At 38.2% G+C, this 25,338-nt stretch overlaps 1 protein-coding gene across 2 annotated transcripts in view; it reads left to right on the top strand.

Moving 5' to 3' along the window:
• Window positions 1-25,338, top strand: part of UBA2 (ubiquitin like modifier activating enzyme 2) — a 45,714-nt gene that overhangs the window by 6,896 nt on the left and 13,480 nt on the right. The window contains exons 5-13 of one of the 2 annotated variants that reach the window (XM_036345432.1): window positions 1,859-1,959; window positions 3,740-3,861; window positions 4,686-4,753; window positions 5,203-5,324; window positions 9,190-9,289; window positions 10,694-10,860; window positions 13,707-13,800; window positions 13,900-14,012; window positions 19,461-19,616. In XM_036345432.1, coding sequence (XP_036201325.1) covers window positions 1,859-1,959; window positions 3,740-3,861; window positions 4,686-4,753; window positions 5,203-5,324; window positions 9,190-9,289; window positions 10,694-10,860; window positions 13,707-13,800; window positions 13,900-14,012; window positions 19,461-19,616 — 1,043 coding nt within the window. The remainder of the gene's footprint in view (window positions 1-1,858; window positions 1,960-3,739; window positions 3,862-4,685; window positions 4,754-5,202; window positions 5,325-9,189; window positions 9,290-10,693; window positions 10,861-13,706; window positions 13,801-13,899; window positions 14,013-19,460; window positions 19,617-25,338) is intronic. The other variant, XM_036345433.1, reaches the window with a different exon arrangement.

The following is a 25,338-nucleotide window of genomic DNA, read 5'->3' as shown; positions in this document are numbered from 1 at the left end:
TCACCCAACACCAGTTCAGTCAGATTTATGGGACCATATTTCTTCAGTTCCCCGGATGATTCTAAAGTGCAGTCAGGACTGAAAACCACTATTTTGAGAATGAGACAACAGGATCCCAGAGTTAATACAGAAGCTATGGCTCTTTTTAAAGTATATCTGGTGCTGTAAGATATCATATTGGATTCTATGAGATGTACACATTATATCCTAATTCAACTTTTCACAATATGCGGTGATGTCTTGTATAATCCAGTATTGTACTATAGCTAGTCATTGTTAGCAAATCTGTGTCTATAATTTGGGATGAAAATACTTAATATTCCTTGCCTGTAATTACTTCCACATGTAAAAGTACATCTGTCAAGTGAGTTTGTAACTATTTGTGCCAGAAATACCAAAAGAAAAAAACCATACAGAGTAGCATGAGAAAGAGTCAGAATGACTCTTTTTTTAAAAAATATATTTTTATTGATTTCAGAGAAGAAGGGAGAGGGAGAGAGAGATAGAAACATCAATGATGAGAGAGAATCATTGACCGGCTGCCTCCTGCATACCCCCCACTGGGGATCGAGCCCACAACCCGGGCATGTGCCCCTGACCAGACTTGAACCTGGGACTCCTCAGTCCGCAGGCTGATGCTCTATCCACTGAGCCAAACCTGCGAGGGCCAGTATGACTCTTTTAACTGGACTCATCTTTCACCTAGTTTTATATTGCCTTAATAGTTCCAACTTGATATCCCATGTTCTAAACTTATATGTATTACTTGATAATTGTATTAGAATAATAGCAAGTTAAGGAATAGGAACACATTGAAACAATGTTTTAGCCAAGGTTAAAAGAGTAGGCACAGCAATAAAAGATGGCACTTTGGAATTTAAAAAATAGATATAGGGGTACTTTTCCTGGAGTAAATTTATGATATAAATTCCTTATGTTTGAAATTTTACTGGTGAATGTATCTTAAATGTCTGTAACAGTTGTATTATTCTGGTCATAGCTGTCAGAAAATTCACGTAACCCGGCTGATGTGCCTCAGTAGTTGAGTATCAACCTACGAACCAGGAGGTCTCGGATTGATTCCTAGTCAGGGCACATCCTGTTAACGTGGTTGCGGGCTCGATCCACAGTAGGGGGAGTGCAGCAGGCAGCTGATGAATGATTCTCATCATTGATGTTTCTTTTTTTTAATCCTCATTCTAGGATATTTTTTCACTTGATTCCTAGAGAGAGTGGAAGGAGTGGGAAGAAGTGGAGAGAAAGAGAGAGAGAAACATGGACGTGAGAGAGACACATTGATTGGTTGCCTCCCGCATGTGCCCCTATTGGGGCTGGGGAACCTGCAACCAAGGTACATGCCCTAGACCAGGAATTGAACCATCCACGGGCCGACACTCTAACCACTGAGAAAACCTACCAGGGCTCATCATTGATATTTCTGTCTCTTTCTCCCTCTCCCTTCCTCTCTGAAATCAATAAAAATACATTTTTATTTTTTATTTTTTAAAAAAAGGCCCAACTTTTGTGGTGTGGCTCAGTGGTTGAGTGTTGACCTATGAACCAGGAGTTCACAGTTCGATTCCTGGTCAGGGCACATTCCTGGGTTGCGGGCTTGAGCTCAAGTGTGGGTTGTGCAGGAGGCAGCTGATCAGTGATTCTCCATCATTGATGTTTCTAACTCCCTCTCTCTTCCTTTCTAAAATCAATAAAAATACACTTTTTTTAAAAAAAAAAGAAAGAAATTGCATGTAAAATAAAAGCAATAAGAAATAGTTTGCGTAAATGTCAACCTAGTTAAAGATTAATTAATTTCTTCTTTTCCCCCATAAAGTCCTGCTAACTAGTATTTTTCTTCCAGCTGCCCGCAACCATGTTAATAGGATGTGTCTGGCAGCTGACGTCCCTCTTATTGAGAGTGGAACTGCTGGTTATCTTGGGCAAGTAACTACTATCAAAAAGGTAAAGAACTTTTTTTATATACTTTACAGATCCTTATTTGGGAACTCAAAGATGTAGACTTTGGATTTACATGATATGGGCTGGTCAGGATCCAGGACATAAGGAATTTTGTGCCCCTATAAAATTTAGGATACCATAAAGGTACCCCAAAAGAGGATAGATCTTTTTATTTTTGCTACTTTGGGTCATATAACTTGTATATTAAAATCTGTAAAATGGTAAGCCTAATGAACTTGACTTTTAAAATTCTTTGTAGACCTGAAGCATATCATGTTATAGTTGATACATAGTAAATCAGGCTTCTAAAAAGTGACTTTTTGTGTAAAAAAAGTCTGCATATATAGATCTGAAGAGTATGCTTAAAAATATTTTTGGTGTATTTGAAATGTTTCAAATGTTTTGATAAAACTAGAGAATAACAGGAAATATCAGTGTACTCATATACTCATAACCCAATTTTATAAAATCTCAGCATTGTGATTCATTTGCTGTTCACATCTTTTTACTTTTAATTCTTTCAAGAACCTAAACATAAATACATTTGAAGAATGATTTTACAGATTTTGAAACTAAAACAAATTACACTCTATTTGAAATTTGCTGTTTTTATGTATTATTTGGCAGTTTACCTATCTTGAAAATTCTGGTTCTACTTTGTTTTAATTGTCACAATTACTCCTGGAAGCTTATTTAGTACTAGAGGCCCGATGCACGAAATTCGTGCAAGAGTAGTCCTTCCTTCCCCTGGCTGCCAGCACCGACTTTGTCCAGAAGGATGTCCGGTCTAATTAGCATATTACGCTTTTATTATTATAGAAGATTATTCTGCAGACTTGTAATATCAAAGTGTATTGGATTTAATGAAATCAGTGGAGGCCTTCAAATCTGATGATAAGTCAAGACAGTTCTTTTTTTCTCAGCTGTGAAATGGGAAATAACTGCCTCCATATGACTGCCTCCAATAAAGCATATTGGAAGGCTCCAGAAATGGTATTATGGGGAAAACTCTGGAGCTGCTGTAATTAATAGTAAAACACTATTTGCCGGTTTTGGTTCTTTAAACATTATTTGAAAGGTACTTCTCATTACCATGATTCTGAGATACTAATATGTATTAAAACTGAGGTTGAGAATGGCTGAGAGGAAAAATATTCATTTGGTGGTTTTGAAAAATTATCTCGGGTGCTGTAGACTTCTAGGGATTTCTTACAGTGTAACTTAAAAGGTAACCCTGTCAACAAAATGAAGAATATTTCTATTTTGTTTGATAATATCTAGTATGTTTCCATGTATCTGGATAGGTCTTGAAATATATAATTACTTTTAGTTCATTTAATTTTTAAGGTAAGGCTATGAATAATATTTAAGTAATTGAGTTTCACAACTTTGAGAGAGAAGTTGTTGGAAAGCTGTTTGTCTTTCTAGTAGTAATCTTTCTCTTTGGTGTAATCAAGATAAAATTCCCATATTTGATATTTAGGTTTGGTAATTTTTATTTTACTGTTGTAAGGGGTCACTGGTCCAGGAGTCAGAGGAACCCTGTGATATTGGAGATGGCTTAGTTTTAGCTGTGACTCTGCTTGATTCAATTAGCTTTTATATTATAATTCCTTCTCTGTAAAGTGTAAGGGTTTTGCAGTCACTGATATTTTAAAATTTCCTTGACAGTATACAGTTAAGTTGAAAGGGAGATGAATGAATGAAATGGTTATGATAATATTATCGTATTGCGAAACTACCCTCGTGGGGTAACTGTTTTTCTCACATTCTGACTTTGCAGGGTGTGACTGAATGTTATGAATGTCATCCCAAACCAACTCAGAGAACTTTTCCTGGCTGTACAATTCGTAACACACCTTCAGAACCTATTCATTGCATTGTTTGGGCAAAGTATTTGTTCAAGTAAGAATATATGTGTATTTCTGGGTATATTTTTAGTACGATGCTAGAAAATGGGGTGATTTTTTTTTAAATTTTTTATTTTTATTTTTATTTTTTTAAATATATTTTATTGATTTTTTACAGAGAGGAAGGGAGAAGAATAGAGAGTTAGAAACATCGATGAGTGAGAAACATCGATCAGCTGCCTCCTGCACACCCCCTATTGGAGATGTGCCCGCAACCAAGGTACATGCCCTTGACCGAATCGAACCTGGGACCCTTGAGTCCGCAGGCTGATGCTCTATCCACTGAGCCAAACCGGTCAGGGCTGATAAAAGATTTTTAACATGAATTTGCAGAGCCTAGCTGACAGGAATGAATATAGGTCTATTAAAATTTGACTTTGCTTGTGTTGGAGTTGAAATTAAGATGTAAGCTGTCAATAGATTAATATTTTTACTTTACATAGTATTTATCAATTATTTGTTCTTCATCCTTACTAAAGATTTGGGTTATTCTAAATTAGCTGTTTGTGCCCTAGCTGGTTTGGTTCAGTGGATAGAGCGTCGGCCTGCGGATTGAAGGGTCCGGGTTCAATTCCGGTCCAGGACACATGCCTGGGTTGTGGGCTCGATCTCCAATAGGGGATGTGCAGGAGGTAGCCGGTCGATGATTCTCATTGCTGTTTCTATCTCTCTCTCTTTCTTTCCCTTCCTCTCTGAAAACAATAAAAATATATTTTAGAGGAAAAAAGTAAATTAGCTGTTTGTGAAGAAAATTGGAAAAGTAAACATTAGTTCAGACTATTTTGTTGCACGTAAATATTTACTACTTTCAAATTATAGCCAGTTGTTTGGGGAAGAAGATGCTGATCAAGAAGTATCTCCTGACAGAGCTGACCCTGAAGCTTCCTGTGAGTAAACGCTTGATGATATTTTTTCTTATTAGTGAGCACCTTTATTTTGCTGATTTAATATTGATAGCTTTAGGAGGGAGAATGCAGTTATGTGCTAGATAATATATGTTTAAGATGTATTACTTCATCTTTTAAACACTGGGCAGTCTCCTTTTACTGGTGAGAACAGGGTGCAGAGAAATTGCACAAACCTAGTAAAAGAGCTGGGAGTTGTTACCAGTTCTAATTATAGGTTATACATTGAACTGCTCTACATGTGGCCTTCAGAATCTCAGGTAAAATAAAAATGCTGATGTACATGTTATTTTTCTTTCTCCTTGAACTAAAAATGTGTCATGTGCAGGTAACGTCCAAAAGTGACATTCTCCCCCCCCCTTGCCAAGGTAGATGAGAGCTTACTTCTATATTTATTACAGTTGAAAATAAAAGTGGTGTTTGTTTTGTAGGGGAACCAATGGAAGCTGAAGCCAGAGTCAGAGCATCAAATGAAGATGGTGACATTAAGCGTATTTCCACAAAGGAATGGGCTAAATCAACTGGATATGATCCAGTTAAACTTTTTACCAAGGTTAGGTTTACTTTATGATTATGGATTCAGTTTGTTTTAAAAATAGTATGTGAAGTTGAATTAAGCTTTTTATGCCTAATACTGTCAATAAATTTATTGATATAGTCAAGATAAGAGGTTATGAAATTTTGGCATCTACTAAATTAGTGTAGCGTCTGTATAGGAGGTAAAATACAGAGGCTTATACACTCTTGGTTGTCTTCCCTTCTCTCACTTTCACTGAAAGTTTGTTTTCCTTATAATTAGTCTTTGGTTCCTGCTGTTTCTCATCTTATACACCTTTCCTGCTTAAATTTTCTATTGGCATTTTGACATGTTCTGAATTGTTTTTGAATCCCAAAGCCTCTTATTCTTGGCTGAATTCCTTTTCATTAGTATATATTATTTGTCTTCTGAGTATTTCTAGAAGAATACTCAAGTTTGTTTTAATTGGATCTACTTAATTATAGTTTAGGCCAGCCTTGGGCAAACTACGGCCTGCGGGCCGGATTCGGCCCGTTTGAAATGAATAAAACTAAAAAAAAAAGACCGTACCCTTTTATGTAATGATGTTTACTTTGAATTTATATTAGTTCACACAAACACTCCATCCATTTTTTTGTTCCGGCCCTCCAGTCCAGTTTAAGAACCCATTGTGGCCCTCGAGTCAAAAAGTTTGCCCACCCCTGGTTTAGGCCCTCAAATCTGTGTTTTAAAGTCTTTTTATTTCTTCTACTTTGCTCCTTAGTAAGTTTATCTAACAGATACTTGGAACTTTCTCAGTTCTTCTTAAACTGCCTAATATATTCTTCCTTCCCTCACTAAGCAGATGACTTTAAAGATACGTTAACAGGTTTGATGCCATTGCACATAATTTACCTGTTAAGAGAATATCCTACTTCACTGCAAACTCTTTTTTCTGTTTGAGAAAATTCTCTGAGTTAAGGCTAACTCTCCTACCTTCTATTTTCCCTTCCCCTTGTACCTTATTTTTCAAACAGTATTTTCTCTCTGCCCTGCATCTTAAATCTCTCCTGGCTCCTGCTGTCTGCTTTCTAACATGTACAGGTCTCACTGTCCTAAAAGCAAACGGCCTACTGTTTCATCCAGCTTGCATTTCATCTCTTTGCTTACTGTCCACAGATGTCACAGGTTGACTTTCTTAAACCTATTGCGTTTATTTCCTCACTATTGCCTTTTCCTTGGGGGTGGGGGGAGAGAAGGTTTTTATTTTGATTGTAATTAAAATGCACTTAACTGTGATATGGATAGTGACAGTATTTTCCAAACTGGTGTCTATATACCTATTTCCATTCCAATCTGAGCAACAGTTAAATGCCAGAATAATCTGACATACATTTCCATTCTTTTATTCAACAGGTAACTTTAAGCATCTGCTGTGTGTCAGACACTACTTTAAAAGTACAGGATATTTAGTGTGGAACAAAACAGAAAATAGGGTCCCTGCTCTTTATAGGGAACTCAAAGTCTAGAGGGGAAGTCAAACATTGAACAAGTAATTTCAGTTCAGTGTTAAGACATTAAGTTAATTTGCATTGGAATCCTTTAATAATTAGACTTAATGTACTTATTATTAGACATTATTATTTCCTAGTATAAGGGTTTAAAAGAAGCTTTCCAGAGGAAGTGACATTTCTTAGGGTGAACTAAGATTTTAAAGAATAAGTGTGGAGATGAGTGCAACAAATATAAAGAAAGTCTCAGGTTACAGTACTGAAATCATTTCCATTAAAGGGGAGAATGGAAAGAGGATTAGAAAGGTAAGCTGAGGCTGGATCAGGCAGGGCTTTCTAGGTTATATGAAGACAGTGGGAATCCATTAGAAGATAGTGTATAGTGTCACTATAAGGATATATAAGGTATGCAGTGCACCACTATAGCACCTGATGTTCCTGTTGTGAGCAATATGGGACAGTACTTCTGGAATTGTGCAGCACCAAAGTAGTCTGAAGGGCAACCTCCTCTACTCTCTATTCCTAGTGGAGAGTGGAGGAAAAATAGACCTGGAGTACTTAGGACATATGAGGTGAAGAATCAATAAGAATCAATACCTGGTTTCCTGCTGGGCAGCAGGATGAACAGAGGTACCATTCTCTGAGGTAGGTGTGGTAGGAAGCAGGTGTGTAGGGGTTGGAGCATAGAGAAGGAGATAGGAATCCTATGAAATATTGGAGAAATGACAAGAGATTTTGTAGGTGAGTAGAGAGGTTTGGACTAGACATGTATTAGGGATTCATAGGTTTATAGAAAGAGAAGAGTATGAAGATACCTCTGTACAGGGACTCTCGGCATTTAATAATTGGATAAAAAAGGACATGGAGCTTGTGCTTGGGAAACAATGCTAATTTCCCATTGCCTGGAAGACTTTTCAGTCAAGTGCTGAAGGTCCTCTACATAATGTCTCCGGCCACATTTGCGACCCATACCATATCGGACTTCACATTCCTTTCCTGTGTCCCCATTTCAGATGTTACCTTCTCCTTGAATTCTTGCCTCATTTCTCAGATTGATACAACAAAATTCCTGATAATAATCCAAGCTATTTGATTTTCACACTATATTCTAATTATATGTATATATGGCTGGTTTTCCAAAGATTAAAGATGCTTAATAAATATTGATTGAATTGAGTAGATTTGATAGAATATAGTATAGTTCTAACTTTAACTTTTTTTTGTTAAGCCAAATCTAAATTCCTAGAGATAAATATAATAAATACATTCAATAAATCAGTTAGGAATAGAAAATGCAACTAAGGATAAGATAAAATCATTTGAAATTCTACCACATAGGATAGTGTGATTTATGTGATAGTCTTTCAGTCTACATGTAGTAATGTTTATGTTTTTGAAATAGTAATTTTTGTTTGTTTATTTGGGGGGGGGCACATTTCAGAGATGTTACAGATGGTTAAGAAATTCTGTTCTTAATAACTTTAGAATATGTATGCTTTATTGGTGTATACCCACAGATTTGGAGATACTGCTAACTGGTATCTCTAGGCTCAATGATTGTGTTCAATTCTTAGGGAGTTGGTGTATATTTATTTAATCCCTTGATTGGTATTGTGCTTTGGACGATCTTTGAAGCCTTAGGGGAGCTTTTAGGGAGGTGATTGGGAGGGCAGGGTCAGTCTTCATAACTAGGAATTCCCTTACTCTGCTTTCCTCAGAGCATCTCTGCTTCTTTAAAATATATATGCGTGTGTGTGTGTGTGTGTGTGTGTGTGTGTGTGTGTGTGTGTGTGTATGTGTATGTGTATAAATGTATGTATGTTTTTGTAGAAGAGAGAGCGAAACATTGATGAGAGAGAGTCATTGATTGGTGTCCTACTGCACACCACACTGGGGATTGAGCCTGGAACCCAGGCATGTGCCCTGACCAGGAATTAGCTGGTGACCTTTTGGTGCACGGGATGACGCCCAACCAACTGAGCCACACTGGCTGGGCAGAGCACCTCTCCTTTTAACTGTCTCAGATGTAGGGGCTCTGTGTCAAATTTCCTTTTACAAAAGACTTGAGCTTTTTTATAAAAATTGTTAGCCTAGGCCCTGGTCAGGTTGCTTAATTGGTTAGAGTGTCGTCCCTATATGCCACAGTGCTGTGGGTTCGATCCCTCTCAGAATCAACCAGTGAATACATGAAGAAGTGGAACAATAACTCTATGTTTCTCTCTCTCTCTCTCTCTCAAGTCAATAAATAAAAATTTAAAAAACATTGCCATTTTACTGGTATACAGCATGTCTTTAAATCAGAAGATATTACAGTATAATATTGATAATAAGTCACCAGTGAAGTTTTGCTGACTTTTATTAGCAAAGGGACTGTAGGGTTCATGGAGTTTGTCTGTTTGTTTATTTTAAAGCTTTTTAAAGATGATATCAGGTATCTGTTGACAATGGACAAACTATGGCGGAAAAGGAAACCTCCGGTTCCATTGGACTGGGCTGAAGTACAGAGTCAAGGTAAAGGATACATTTTAGTCTTTTGGAATATCTAAATTGGAAATTCCCTCAGTCGTTAGCCCTGTTGTTTCTTTTTTTTTTCTCTTTTTTTAAAAAATATATTTTATTGATTTTTTTACAGAGATGAAGGGAGAGAGATAGAGTTAGAAACATCGATGAGAGAGAAACATTGATCAGCTGCCTCCTGCACATCTCCCACTGGGGATGTGCCCGCAACCAAGGTACATGCCCTTGACCGGAATCGAACCTGGGACCTTTCAGTCCGCAGGCCGACGCTCTGTCCACTGAGCCAAACCGGTTTCGGCAGCCCTGTTGTTTCTTGAAAATGGTTCATGGTAAGAAGTTCAAACAATTCAGAAAAGTATGAAAGAGGGAAAATCACTGGAAATCTTATCACCTAGAGAAATAGTCACTATGTTTTACGGAATGTCTGGGAATCAGATCTATGCATTTAGGCACAAGCAGTTATGTGTGCACTTTACATAATAGAGGCATAGAAATTCATATGTTCTGACTTACTCTTTTTAAAAAATATATTTTATTGAGTTTTTACAGAGAGAAAGGGAGAGGGATAGAGAGTTAGAAACATCAATCAGCTGCCTCCTGCACACCTCCCACTGGGGATGTGCCCACAACCAAGGTACATGCCCTTGACTGGAATCGAACCTGGGACCCTTCAGTCCACAGGCTGACGCTCTACTGAGCCAAACCAGTTAGGGCGTGACTTACTCTTATTAGTAAATAATATTTAACTAGTCCTTTATCAGTTAACATTTAATTGCTTAATTTTCTCTGAAACAATGTTGTGATGAGTATACATGTACATACATCTTTATACCTTTGTGTGATTATTTCTTTAAGATTTTAAGTTAGAAACATTTATAATTCTAAATGTGAGTAAAGCTTTTCCGGTAGTGACAACTTCCTTATCCCACTCCCCTTCAACACACAGTCTCTCTGCTTTATCTGAATTGTATTGCAATTAATGTATGCACAGCAATGGTCAGCACATTGGATCTTAAACGGTCCCAGGAGATTAGGGATGTCAGTTTGGAGCAGTTTTCTATAATAATAGATACTTGAATTTACAGGCCAATTTAAGTATGGCTCTAAGAGTTTGCATTTATTGAGTGCTTACTATGTGCTGGGCATAATGCTCATCATCTTTGTCTATGTTATATCCTTATATCCCCCAGTAACCCTTTGAGGTTCTGAAACAATCTTGCACCTTTCCCATCTCAATATTAGCAATTTTCTTGTATACATATTTGTATCATAGTGATAATTACTTCAGTAGAATTTGTTTCATATTACTTATTTTCTTATTGGTCAGGCATTGAATTGTTAAACAGTAGAGGAATGATGTTTAATAGTGAAATTTCTAATATTTTTTTTTCCCCTTAGGAGAGGAAATCAATGCAGCAGATCAACAAAATGAACCCCAGTTAGGTCTGAAAGACCAGCAAGTTCTAGATGTAAAGAGCTATGCACGTCTTTTTTCAAAGAGCATTGAGACTTTGAGAGTTCATTTAGCAGAAAAGGGGGATGGAGCCGAGCTCATTTGGGACAAGGTTCGTTTTGAGATATCAGGTGTATATTTTAGTTCTTGAACTATAGTCAGAAGCTAGTCGTTTTTGAAAATCGTTTATTCTGCCACATAGGGCATAGTGTTGATTTTTGTTTGCATGTTTTTATCTTTAATTTTTACATTAAACTATGAATTTTCTATACATGAATTCAGGCAACATCATAAAACCTCACTGAGATTCTAATGTGTTCATGTTTTATATTACGTTGATAAGAGAAATATTGTGAATGTGTTGGAGTAAAATGTCTTACAGACTTAAGAAAGCTTCCTGTGTGGTATAGATTTAGTAGAAGCCAAAATCCTTTTGGAGACAACAGCTTTGGGCCAGTTTGACTGTGAAAGAAAATAAATTGCCTTTCTGTTGCAATAGTAATAACTGTTTTAGAAGTCTAAGACCCCACAATCCAAAAATGACATGTAATTATCCTTACAAATTAATATATAATAGTATTTTGCAATTAAATGTCATATTTCTTTTATATATAGAAGTATGTTTTTAAAATATTTTTTATTTTTATTTTTTAATATATTTTATTGATTTTTTACAGAGAGGAAGGGAGAGGGATAGAGAGTTAGAAACATCACTGAGAGAGAAACATCCATCAGCTGCCTCCTGTACATCCCCTCCTGGGAATGTGCCCGCAACCAAGGTACATGCCCCCCAATCAGAATTGAACCTGGGACCCCTCAGTCCGCAGGCCAACACTCTATCCACTGAGCCTAACTGGTCAGGGCTTTATTGATTTTTAGAGAGGAAGGAAGAGAGAGGGGAAATGTGAGAGCGTAATATCAATTGGCTGCCTCCTGCATACCCCCTACTGGGGATCAAGCCCCCCAACCCGGGCATGTGCCTTGACCAGAATTGAACCAGCAACTTTTCAGTGCGCTGGACGATGCCCAACCAACTGAGCCACACCAGCCAGAGCTAGATGTCATATTTTGAGGTTTAATGAGTTTTACTTATTTCTAATGCAGTCAATATTTTCCAGGGCTATAAGTGATATATCTGATACAAACATTATATGTTCCTGTGATGGCAAACAATATGATAACTCTGCAAATTCTGGAATTGTGGTTGAATCAGGCATCTAAAGTGAAGATGGTGAATTTAGATTTTTTGGGATTCAGTCTTTTAGGTACATGTGATGTTAGGAGTAACTATGTTTTAAAAATATTTTCATTGTTATTGTTACAACAGGGATTTGGGAGGTTTTCATCTGTACACAGGGGCTAGATAATGAAACCTTGGAAGTGGGAATTGTTACCCTCTGAGTAAAATCTATACCTAAGGGGTGTGATAAGCTAATTGCCTAGGAAAGTAATTGATAGACACAGTGTTGGATACTGTTAAATATTTCAATGTAATTCTCAGGATTAGGAACAACCTAATTTCAACTACAACGTTCCAAAGTATTTATCTAATTTTACTCTTTAACAGATTAAGGAATTTTGATTCAGGGAAGTTTATTTGCCTTGAAGTTTCACAGCCAGCCAGTCCTATATAATAAAAGCCTAAGTGGCGTCATGTGCGATGTCATCACAAGATGGCTGGCAGGGGAGGGCAGTTAGGGGTGACCAAGCCGGCAGGGGAGGGCAGTTGGGGGCAACCAGGCCAGCTGGGGAGCAGTTAGGCATCAATCAGGCTGGCAGGCAGAAGCGGTTAGGGGCAATCAGGCAGGCAAGTGGTTAGGAGCCAGCAGTCCTGGATTGTGAGAGGGATGTCCCAGATTGGAGAGGGTGCAGGCTGGGCTGAGGGACACTCCCCCCCACTCCCCACATGAATTTTGTGCACCAGGCCTCTAGTAAATATATAAAGGACTGACATCCTGTCAATACTTTTCCTTTCTTTGGTGCTTCTGAATTATAGGGTAGAATAGAATCTTCTCAGGAAAGCAGGAAACCTTACTGAAATCTAATTCTAGAGACTAGGATATAGTTTCAGGAAGAATATAAATTGTCAGGGAAAAACTTTTATTGTTTTGCCATTTCTGAAAAGAAATAGCAAATGTAGGAGAGTGGTGTATACATGAAGGAGAAGGAAAGCCAAAAGGAGTTGTCCAGGTGTTTCTGAGACTTTATCTCAACAGGTATTTGTTTTGTTTTGTTTTTTAAAGCCTCCATTTCTTTGCCTGAAATCTTTTGTCAAACAACCTTCTTATTACAGGCATACCTCATGTTATTGTACTTTGCTTTGTTGCGTTTCACGGATGCTGTGTTCTCTTATTTCTTTAAGTTGATTTTGGAGAGAGAAGAAAGGAGAGAGGAACATTGATTTTAGAGATATGCATCAATAGGTTGCCTCCCGTATGTGCCCTGACTGGGAATCGAACCAATGACCTTCTGGGGCACAGAATGACACTCCATCAACTGAGCCACACCAGCCAGGGCGGATGTTGTGTTTTTAACAAATTGAAGGCAAGAACCTACCTCCACCAGCAAAAAGTTTATGACTCACTTTATTATGATACTTTATTGCTGTGGTCTGGAATGGAACCTGTAATATCCGAGGTATGCCTGTACTGACTGATGGACCCAGAAAAAGATTGCCATTGTCATTAATGGAATTGGTGTCCAAGTTCCTAGGAGCCTGGTGGCTCATGACATTCTTGTCAGATTACATTCCTGGGTCAGAAGAGCTGATGATGAGACCCTGCTCCCTACTCATCTATCTCCACGCTACCGTAAGGCTTTATTTCCCGCAAGGCCATCTCATGTTCTAGTTGACTGACTGCAATGTTATAAACATGTGAAAGTACTGTTCTGAAAGTAATACTAATCAAATTAGTAAAATTGTGGGGAGACTTGTTAAGTTATTTAAATTATTGGCAGGATGATCCATCTGCAATGGATTTTGTCACCTCTGCTGCAAATCTCAGGATGCATATTTTCAGTATGAATATGAAGAGCAGATTTGATATAAAATGTAAGTTGTACTTCAGTTGTAACATCTAAAATACTAAGTTATTCTTTTCTTTTTTAATAGTTAAGCTTATTCATCTTTTTAATTTTTAATGTCTTTTAGCAATGGCAGGGAACATTATTCCTGCTATCGCTACTACTAATGCGGTGATTGCTGGGTTAATAGTATTGGAAGGATTGAAGATTTTATCAGGAAAAATAGACCAGTGTAGAACAGTGAGTATTTCTATTTGTTTTTTATTCACTCTCTTTGTAAAGTAATATATATTTGCAGGGAAAAAACAATTTATAAAAAAAACCACATTAAACTGACATTTTTTTAAAAAAATCAATAAAACTGGTTTAAAGCAGTGGAAAAATAATTGTTCCAGTTACCTTGTGAGTGCTGAGTTCTTTATGGGTTTTTAATTTTGTTTGGTTGTTTTATAGTCCCCTGTTTTGTTTTTTTTCAAATTACGGCTTACATTTTATATTATATTGGTTTCATGTGTTCAGTGTGTGGTTAGACAATCATAGTGTTTTTACATAGTGTTCCGTCTGCCAGATATCTCTTATAGTACAGGAATATTGTTTGGTGTATAATTTGTTTTTTTAACTGACTTAGTATTTGTTAAAACTCTGATAATTCTTTAAGGACCCCTTAAAGATATATTTCTTCAGAGGATTTGTGTTTACTTATTTCTGGGTGCCTAGGGTCTGACCAATCCAGGGCCATTTTAAAATTTTTTAGTTTTTTAATTCACATACATATTCAGACAGCAAATCTGCATGAGCCCTATATTATTGTAATTTTATAAAGGAAGTTTCCTCCCTCTTTGACACACCAAGATCAAGATAATTTTTCTTGTAATTTTTGTGGGGAAGCCATCCTTTTCTTCTTTACTCTTCTCCCCTTGCAGGTCCTTGTTTTATGTGTCGTCTTAGGTGTATCTCAAGAGTAAGCCACTTGGATATCCCCTGTGGATTCTTGTTTTCATTCTGTATTGAATTTGTGTGTCTGAGGTGCTTTGATTTCCTACCAGCTGGGTAATTAAAAATCTCCTTAAACATATTGTGGCCTATATTTTTTGCAGTGTAGTTTCTCCTTTTATAGAAAGGTCAATTTACTTTTAGGAATTTCTATTTAAAAAAACAAACCCTAGTCTGTGATGGTATTTCAGTGCCATTAGCCCTTGTTTGTTGTTGTAAAAAATATCCTCACCTGAGCATATTTTTTCCATTGCTTTTCAGAGAGAGTAGAAGGTGGCGGCCGGTTGGGAGTAGGAGAGTGGAGAGAAACATCCACTGGTTACCTCCTGCTTGAGTCCTAAGGGTCCGGGAACAAACCCGTGACCCTTCCATGTTTGGGCCGATGTTCTAACCACTGAGACATGCCAGCCAGAGCTTTAGTGCCATTACTGATGTAGTATTTAAATATCTTATTGTTTTCATGAAATTTCAGGGTGAAGGAATGTAGAACAAGCATGTCAAACTCAAAGGCTACGGGCCAAATAAACAAGGTTTAAGTTCATGTGGGCCGCAAAAAAAACAAAAGCTTCAGTTTTAATAGAAATATAGTTTTATTTTGATGGAGACATGCTGAATACAAAGGGCTGACATAAATGAGTAATCGTTAAAATAATAGGACATTTTAATAAAAGTTAATATTTTTTCTTGAACATTAACTTACCAGACACTGAATAACTACACAAATTAATAAGCGTTACACAAATAAACCTATTTTTCTTGTTCTCCAAAAGCAAAATATTTCTTGTTACGCACACTAAACAAGTTTGTCCAAGACTAATGATGTGGTCATTGGCTGCTAAAATATTCACTGCCACTATTAGTGGAGAGAAATGGTGCACCTGCGTGTAAGGGAAATGAATGCAACACGATTATAGTAATCAGTCATTAGCGAACATTGTAGTTTGTTATTAACACATTATATGCGGGAAACGTGTTTACACGTTTTACATATTTATACGTTCTACCAGTGTAGTAGAGCGCGGGGCACGTATTAATACGTTTTTTATAGACTAGCGGTAGAATGCGGGTAACGTACAAATACGTAAACTAAAGTTATCGTAATTTTACTGAACGTTGCCATTTGCGCAAAAAATTAGCAAAAATGGCCCGCGCCACCTGTTAGCGCGATAAAAACTACCCGCAAACAATGTGTTAATAATTATGTATAACAGGATATTGTAAAAATTGTCATGAAATTTTTATCAAGACATTTCTTACATATCGTTATATTGGCTGGGCCACAAAAATACTCATTATGGGCTGCATGTGGCTCACAGGCTGTGAGTTTGACATGCTTGATGTAGAATCGTTGCCAGTGTGCCATCTTTTATTAAAATTTTTTAGCTAAGGGGGGATAAGAACACATATGTAATACCTTTTTATTTATTTATTTATTTATTTTTTTAATTAAATCTTTATTGTTCAGATTATTACATTTGTTCCTCTTTTTCCCCCCCATAACTCCCCTCCTCCCAGTTCCCGCCCCACCCTCCGCCCTCACTCCCCACCCACTGTCCTCATCCATAGGTGCACGATTTTTGTCCAGTCTCTTCCTGCATCTCCCACACCCCTTTCCCCCCCAAGAATAGTCAGTCCATTCCCTTTCTATGTCCCTGATTCTATTATGATCACCAGATTATTCACTTGATTCTTAGATTCACTTGTTGATAGATGCATGTTTGTTGTTCATAATTTGTATCTTTACCTTTTTCTTCTTCCTCTTCTTAAAGGATACCTTTCAGCATTTCATATAATCCTGGTTTGGTGGTGATGAACTCCTTTAGCTTTTCCTTATCTGTGAAGCTCTTTATCTGACCTTCAGTTCTGAATGATAGCTTTGCTGGGTAAAGTAATCTTGGTTGTAGGTTCTTGGTATTCATCACTTTGAATATTTCTTGCCATTCCCTTCTGGCCTGCATAGTTTCTGTTGAGAAATCAGCTGACAGTCGTATGGGTATTCCCTTGTAGGTAACTCAGTTTCTTTCTCTTGCTGGTTTTAAGATTCTCTCTTTGTCTTTTGTTCTTGGCATTTTAATTATGATGTGTCTTGGTGTGGTCCTCTTTGGATTCCTTTTGTTTGGGGTTCTCCGCGCTTCTTGGACCTGTAAGTCCATTTCTTTCACCAGGTGGGGGAAGTTTTCTGTCATTATTTCTTCAAATAGGTTTTCAATATCTTGGTCTCTCTCATCTTCTGGCACCCCTATAATTCTGATGTTGGTATGCTTGAAGCTGTCCCAGAGGCTCCTTACACTATCTTCGTATTTTCAGATTCTTTTTTCATTTTGCTTTTCTGGTTGGGTGTTTTTTGCTTCTTCGCATTTCAAATCTTTGCCTTGATTCTTGCGGTCCTCTGGTCTGCTGTTGGGAGTCTGTATAGTATTCGTTATTTCAGTCCGTGTATGCTTAATTTCTAGTTGGTTCTTTATCATAACATCGAGGGTCTCATTAGTTTTCTTGAGGATCTCACTACATTTATCGGCGGCTTCTAGACAGTTCTTAAGAGACCTTAAAAGTGTGGTTCTGAACTCAATATCCTCCATTGACAGTTTTGTCCTGTTTCTTTGTCTCCGCATTTTTTATGCTTTCTTGGTGCACCCCCTAGTGGTCTTTGTGCGCAGTCTTGTTGTAGTCAAGCCTTGATTGATGTCGGCAATACCTGGGGTGATTTGACCTCCAGGCTAACTGGCTATGAGAGTCAGCTGTGTCTGCAGTGGGAGAGCTTCTGTGCTGGACCTCTAGGGCGGTGCTAATCTAGCGTTTGCCTGAGGCTATCCGGCAAATGGCTCTGCGCAGGGCTTGGGCGGGGCGGGTCCCCGGGGATCTGAGTATTTCACTTCAGCACTGCGCCTCCTCTGAGTCTGGGTATGATATTCTCTTTCCTCCTAGTTGTAGAATTTCCACTCAGCCAGCCTTCCTGTGGTTCTGGATGATGTCTGTTCCGTCTTTAGTTGTTTTTCTGAAGTGGTTGTTTGAGGCAGCAATCTCTGGTGTTAACCTATGCCGCCATCTTGGTTTCCCTCCACATATGTAATACCTTAATGCCGAAAATAAAAAGACAAGGAAAAAAGTAAAAATTTTTTTAAGCTAACTTATTTTTAATTTCTAAGAACTTCATTTTTTTAGTTCTACCTTTTTATAGAAGCCTTAATTTATCCTGTGGCTATAGTATCCCGTTGAGCTCACAAACATTGCTAATTGTTGAATTTATTAAAATATCTACTGTTCCTGTAACATCCTTATTGGTTCCTTGCTGACTCAGCTCTATTCTCTCTTGAGCTAATGATACTTACTTCTGAGTTTTATTTGTCCATAATGAATTTCAGGATGGGTTAGTAGTGTTAGCCTGGGTATTAGTAGTATTAGTGCTTACTTTCATTACTGTCAGTTTGCTAAGGCACAGTTACCTTTCCAGTGAAGCTCAAGATTAAACAAATCTGTTCCCCCCTTTCTACCCTGCTTCCAGGCCCACTAGTACAATGACTAGTACCAGTAATACTGTTACTATGGGAGGTTGTTTCCTACCACTTACCGCCTCTTAAGGAATTTATGTGGGAATCTATGGGGTTTTCCCCTTTAGAATTAATTAATCTTAGCAAATACCATAGAACCTACTAGTCACAAGATGATAAATTGTATATTAGCTTTCATTGTTGTCCTAACATTTCTTTGTATTGAATCTGGCTAGTGTTCTCCAAGCTTCGTAGTAGTATGAGGTTAGGGCTTTTTAATTTATTTTCTAATATGTCTTTATTGATTTTTAGAGAGTGAAGAAGGAGGGATAGAGAGATAAAAACCTGGATGAGTGAGAAACACCAATCAGCTGCCTCCTGCATGCCCCCTACTGGGGCTCGAACCCACAATGTGGGCATGTGCCCTGATAGGGAATACAACATGTAAACTCTCGGTCCATGGGTTAACATTCAACCACCGAGCCACACTGGCCAGGTGCCTTTTTAAATTTCAGTGTAGTTTTTTTTAAATTTGCCTTGGTTCTTATTGTTTTTTTGTTTGGATAATAGAGAAATGGTAACTAGGTGCTTATAGTGCCAGAAATACATTATTTTTTCTCTTAATTATGTAAGTGTTAATATTATAGTCATAGAAAATTTGAAAAGGAAGCTAAGCACATTGGTTCCATACATCTGTGAAAGCATTCTTATTAGCTGAGAAGTTGGCTTAAAATTGATAAGAATAACTACTAGCAAGGCACCCAAAAACTGATTTAAAGAAACCAGAAATGAATATGACTCAGCCCTTAGTCTTACTTAATTAGTCTGCAGGCCGACGCTCTATCCACTGAGCCAAACCAGTTAGGGTACAGTCTTAAATATAAGTAAATTTCTTTTCAGTAAGATAAGCCTTTTACATGGTAGCTAATTTTTTTCCAATTTATTTTATTTCTTCTATCACTATTTATTCCCTCTATGCTCTCTTCCACCTCCACCCACACTTCTCCCTACATGGTAGCTAATTTGAAAAGAAGTTTGGGAAATCAGGCTCTTAAGGTCATGCTTTTCCTTATCCTTTTTGCCATCCAGAAGGGAATATTTGTCATTGTTAAGTGACATAAATAAAAGACAGTAAGCTTCATATGTATGGTGTATAAAACTGTGGCTTGAATTTCTGATTTATGCTTGTGTTTTTTCTCCCCCAAAGATCTTTTTGAATAAACAACCAAACCCAAGGAAGAAGCTCCTTGTGCCTTGTGCACTGGATCCTCCCAACCCTAATTGTTACGTATGTGCCAGCAAGCCAGAGGTGACTGTGCGCCTGAATGTCCATAAAGTGACCGTTCTCACGTTACAAGATAAGGTAAGTGCAGAAGTTAGTTCTCTTTCACAACTTTGTTCCTTTTCCTAAAAAACAAAACAAAACAAAAAACTTCTCAAGTTTCCTTTTGCAAAATAAAAGCCTCATAATTACTCTGAAAGACTCTGGCTACTGAAGTGTGTTGCTCTGATATCCTTGATCACTTTACCATTTGGGATCCTGCTGGCTTTTTCTCTGTTGTTCCAGAATACGTGCCTCACATCCCAGAAAGGAATTAACTGCATTTGACTACAAAATGCACCATGGGTATTGCAGAGGTGGCGCAGTATCTTGGCAAACTAGAGACGCTTTGCTCGCTATTTCCCAGATAGTGTATAAATTCTGTATTTTTGGCTGACAGGAGGTATCCTAAAAGAGTCTGGTGATGTTTTGTTGTAGAGATGCAGCATTTATTTTATTTATTCATGTATTATGTATGTGTGTGTGTTTATTCATTTTAATCATCACCTGAGGGTATATTTTTCCTAAATGTTAGAGGAAGGGGGAGGGAGAGAAAGAAATAGAAACATTGATGGGTTGCTTCCCAAACACACCCCGACTGGTCATTGAACCCACAACCTAGATATGTGCCCTTACTGGGAATCAAACCTACCACCTTTCGTTGAATGAGTAGAAATGGGGTTAAAAATGTGGTTTGGTTCTATTGCCTGGATTTTAGGTTCCTCCTAAACTGGCTAATTTAGTTTTTATTGTTTTTGTTTATAATTCTTTATTATTGAAAGTATTACGTATGTCCCCCTTTCCCCCCCATTGGCCCCCTTCTGCCTGCCCCTGCTACCCCTGCCCCAGGCCTGCACCACCCCATTGTCTGTGTCCATGGGTTATGCATATATGCACACAAGGTCTTTGGTTGATTACCTCCTACCTCCCCTGGCTTCCATGTCTCTGGATCTACTCAGTTCATCAATTCATTTTGTTAACTAGAGGCCCGGTGCATGAAAATCGTGCATGGGAGGGGAGTCCCTCTGCCTAGCCTGTACATTCTCCAAACTGGGACCCCTCAGGGGGACATCCCTCTCAAATCTGGGACTGCTGGCTCCTAACCACTTGCCTGCCTGCCAGCCTGATCGCTCCCTAATCGCTCCCCTGCTGGCCCAATCACCCCAACTGCCCTCTCCTGCTGGCCATCTTGTGGCAGCCATCTTGTGTGACGTGGGGGCGTCGCATGAGGGGCACTTAGGCTTTTATTAGTATAGATTAGATTCCACATATGAGTGAGATCATGTGATACTCTGACTCATTTCACTTAGCATGGTACCCTCCAGGTCCCTCCATGCTCTCTCAAAGGGTAAGAGATTCTTTTTTACTGCTGCATAGCATTCCATAGTATAAATGTGCTACAGCTTTTATTTTTTATTTTTATTTATTTCAAAGAGGAAGGGAAAGGAAGAGAGAGACATCAATGATGAGAGAATCATTAATTGGCTACTGGGGACCAAGCCCGAAATCCGGGCATGTGCCCTTGACCAGAATCGAACCCGGGTCCCTTCAGTCTGCATGCTGATGCGCCATCCACTGAGCCAAACTAACCAGGGCTGCTACAGCTTTTTTATCCACTGATCTACTGATGGGCACTTGGGTTGTTTCCAGATCTTAGCTATTGTAAATTACGCTGCGATGAACATGTGTGTGCATACATTCCTTCTTTCTTTAAAGAATTTTTAAAATATTTTTATTGCCCTAACCGGTTTGGCTCAGTGGATAGAGCATCGGCCTGCGGACTCAAGGGTCCCAGGTTCGATTCCGGTCAAGGGCATGTACCTTGGTTGTGGGCACATCCCCAGTGGGGAGTGTGCAGGAGGCAGCTGATCAGTGTTTCTCTCTCATCGATATTTCTAACTCTCTATCTCTCTCCCTTCCTCTCTATAAAAAATCAATAAAATATATTTTTTAAAAAAATATTTTTATTGATTTCAGAAAGGAAGGGGGGAGAGAGAGAAAGAGAGAGAGAAAGAGAGAGAGAAACATCAATGATGAGAGAGAATCATTGATCAGCTGCCTCCTGCATGCCCCCTACTAGGGATCAAGCTCTCAACCCTGGCATGTGCCCTTGACCAGAATCGAACCTGGGACCCCTCAGTTCGAAGGCCAATGCTCTATCTACTGAGCCAAACCAGCCAGGGCTATACATTCTTTCTGATTGGTGTTTCATGTTTCTTAGGATATATTCCTAGAAGTAGGATCACTAGGTCAAATGGCAGTTCCATATTTCATTTTTTGAGGAAACTCCCTACTGTTTTCCTCCATATTTAATTTTTTGAGGAAATTCCATACTGTTTTTCATAATGGCTGCACTAGTCTGCATTCCCACCATCAGGGTACTCCACATCCTTGCCAGCACTTGTCATTTATTGATTTGTTGATGATAGCCATTCTGACAGATGTGAGATGATACCTCATTGGGTTTTTTTTTTTTTGTTTGTTTGTTTGTTTGTTTGTTTTTAGAAACATCCATCAGCTGCCTCCTGCACACCCCCTACTGGGGATGTGCCCGCAACCAAGGTACATGCCCTTGACCGGAATCGAACCTGGGATTCTTCAGTCCACAGGCCGATGCTCTAGCCACTGAGCCAAACTGGTCAGGGCAGATACTTCATTGTTTTAATTTGCATTTTTCTGATCAGTGACATTGAGCATTTTTTCATGTCTCTTGACCGTCTGTATGTCCTCTTAGGAAAAGTGTCTATTTAGGTCTTTTGCCTATTTTTTAATTAGATTGTTTTGTCTTCCTTTTGTTAAGATGCATGAGTTCCTAATATATTTTGGATATTAACCCTTTATCAGATGTATCATTGCCAAATATGTTCTCCCATACAGTGGGCTCCCTTTTTGTTGTTGATGGCTTCTTTTGCTGTGCAGAAGCTTTTTATTTTGATGAAGTCCCATTTGTTTATTTTCTCCTTAGTTTCTTTTGCCCCTAGGAGATGTATCTGTAAACATTGTTACAAGAGATGTCTGAAATTTTGCTGCCTATGGTTTCTTCTAGGATTTTTATGGTTTCACGACTTACATTTAAGTCTTTCATCCATTTGAGTTAGTTTATTCTTGTGTATGGTATAAATTGTTGATCTAGTTTCATTTTTTTTGCATGTAGCTGTCCAATTTTCCCACTACCGTTAATTGAAGAGACTGTCTTGACTCCATTGTATGCTCTTGCCTCCTTTGTCAAATATTAATTGAGCATAATAGCTTGTGTTGATTTCTGGCATCTCTGTTCTGTTCCATTGAACTACATGCCTGTTCTTGTGCCAGTACCAGGCTGTTTTGATTATGGTGGCTTTGAAATCTGGTATTGTGATTCCTCCAACTTCGTTTTTCTTTCTCAAGATTGCTGCAACTATTCAGGGTCTTTTCTGATTCCATATAAATTTTTGGAGTATTTATTCTAGATCTGTTAAATATGCTCTTGGTATTTTAATAGGATTGTACTGAATCTATAGATTGCCTTGGGTAGTATTTTAATGATGTTGATTCTACCAATCCATGAACACAGTATATTCTTCCACTTGTTAATATCTTCTAATCTCTTTTTCAACATCTCATAGTTTTCCAAGTACAAGTCTTTTACCTCCTTGGTTAAGTTTATTCCTAAGTATCTTAATTTTTTTGATGTAGTGGTAAATGAGATTGTTTGTTTAGTTTCTCTTTCTGAGAATTTATTATTTGGTATATAAAAAAGTCATCGATTTTTGGGTGTTGATTTTTGTATCCTGTTGCATGACCACATTCATTTATTAAATCTAGTAGTTTTTTGGTGGAGTCTTTAGGGTTTTCTATGTACAGTATCTTATCATCTGCAAATAATGAGAGTTTTATTTCTCCTTTCCAATTTCGATGCCTTTTGTTCTTGTCTGATTATTGTGGCTAGGACTTCGTTGAATAAGAGTGGTGAAAGCAGACGTTCCTGTCTTGTTCCTGTTCTTAGGGGAAATGATTATAGTTTTTGCATGATTGAGTATGATGTTTGTTTTAGGTTTGTCATATGGCCTTAGTCATATGGAGATATGCTCCCTCTATTCCCACTTTGCTGAGAGTTTTTATCAAAAATGGGTGTTGGATTTTGTCAATTGCTTTTTCTGCATCTATTGATATGATCACGAGATTTTTGGGGGGAGCCGGCACAGCCATGGCATACTCATGCCAGCTCAGCCTGGTTCAGTGACCCTGAGTGGGGGCGATGAAAGGCTTAGAAAAGACAGACAAGAGAATGAAAGCTGGGTCTTGGTGGGGCACTGCTCCTCTGATGGATAGCGCCCGCGCCCACAAGCCGTGTCTTTATTTTATAGCAGATGCCATGAGGCAAAGTAAGGGCGTGATCAAGATGTTTATAACATTCTCGTTGGGTTTCAACCCTACTCAACTACATGCACCTGAACTCTATCACTCAGGCACGTGGGGCCACGTCTTCGGACCATAGGTTCAAGCTTACAACTATAGCTGTTGGCTATAATTGTGCTGGGAAGGCTCTGCCCTCCAGCTGGGACTTGCACGTGGCCACGAGAGGACTGTGCCCTCTCATTAGTCCAAGGCTTGAACCTGTCCAAAACACTGTAGCCGCGCCCCACAATTTTTTTCTTTCAATTCGCTTATGTGATGTATCACATTTATTGATTTGCAAACATTGTACCAGCCTTGCATCCCTGGAATAAATACCACTTGGTTATGGTGTATGATCTTTGTAATATATTGCTGGATGTGATTTGCTAATAATTTGTTGAGGACTTTAGCATCTATCTATGTTCACCAATGATATTGGCCTGTAATTCTCTTTCTTTGTAGTGTCTTTATTTGGTTTTGGAATTAGGATAATGCTGGCCTCCATAAAAAGAGATTGGAGTGTTCCTTTCTCTTAGATTTTTTGGAATAGTTTGAGGAGTATAGGTGTTCTTCTTTGAATGTTTGGTAAAATTTCCCTGTGAAGCCATACGGACCTGAGCTTTTGTTTAGTGGGAGTTCTTTTCATTTTTGCTGCTATTTCCTCAGTTGTTATTGGCCTATTCAGGTTTTCTGATTCTTCTGATTTAGTTTTGGGAGATTGTATTTTTCTAGGAATTTGTCCTTTTCATCCCCATTGTCAGCTTGTTGACATGTGGTTATTCATAGTATTTTCTTACAATCTTTTGTATTTCTGTGGTGTCACTGGTTACTTCTTCACTTCTGATTGTATTTATTTGGGTCCTCTCCTTGTTTCTTTTCTTTCATTTTTTAAATATATTTTTATTGATTTCAGAGGAAGGGAGAAGGAGAAAGAGAGCGTGAGAAACATCGATGAGAGAGAGTCATTGATCGGCTGCCTCTTGCACAACCCCTACTGGGAATCAAGCCTGCAAACCAGGCATATGTCCTTGACCGGAATCAAACCCTGGACCCTTCAGTTTGCAGGCTGATGCTGTATCTACTGAGCCAAAACATCTAAGGCTCTTGATGAGTCTGGCTAAAGGTCCATCTTATCCTTTCAAAGAACCAGTTCTCGTTTCATAGATTTGTTTTGTATTGTTTTTTAGTCTCTATGTCATTTATTTCGGCTCTAATCTTTATTATATCCTTCCTTTTACTTACTCTGAGCTCTTCTTGTTCTCTTTCTGATTCTGTAAACTGAAGGGTTAAGTAGTTTATTATTAATTTTTCTTGTTTTTTGAGGTGGGCCTATAGTGCTGTGAACTTCCCTCTCAGGACTGCTTTTGCTGTGTCCCAGAGATTTTCG

This window comes from Myotis myotis, unplaced genomic scaffold, assembly GCF_014108235.1.
Source record: "Myotis myotis isolate mMyoMyo1 unplaced genomic scaffold, mMyoMyo1.p scaffold_m19_p_19, whole genome shotgun sequence".
Classification (NCBI taxonomy): domain Eukaryota; kingdom Metazoa; phylum Chordata; class Mammalia; order Chiroptera; family Vespertilionidae; genus Myotis; species Myotis myotis.
Note: the sequence above shows the minus strand (reverse complement) of the source record. Positions and strands in the feature narration are given on the sequence as shown.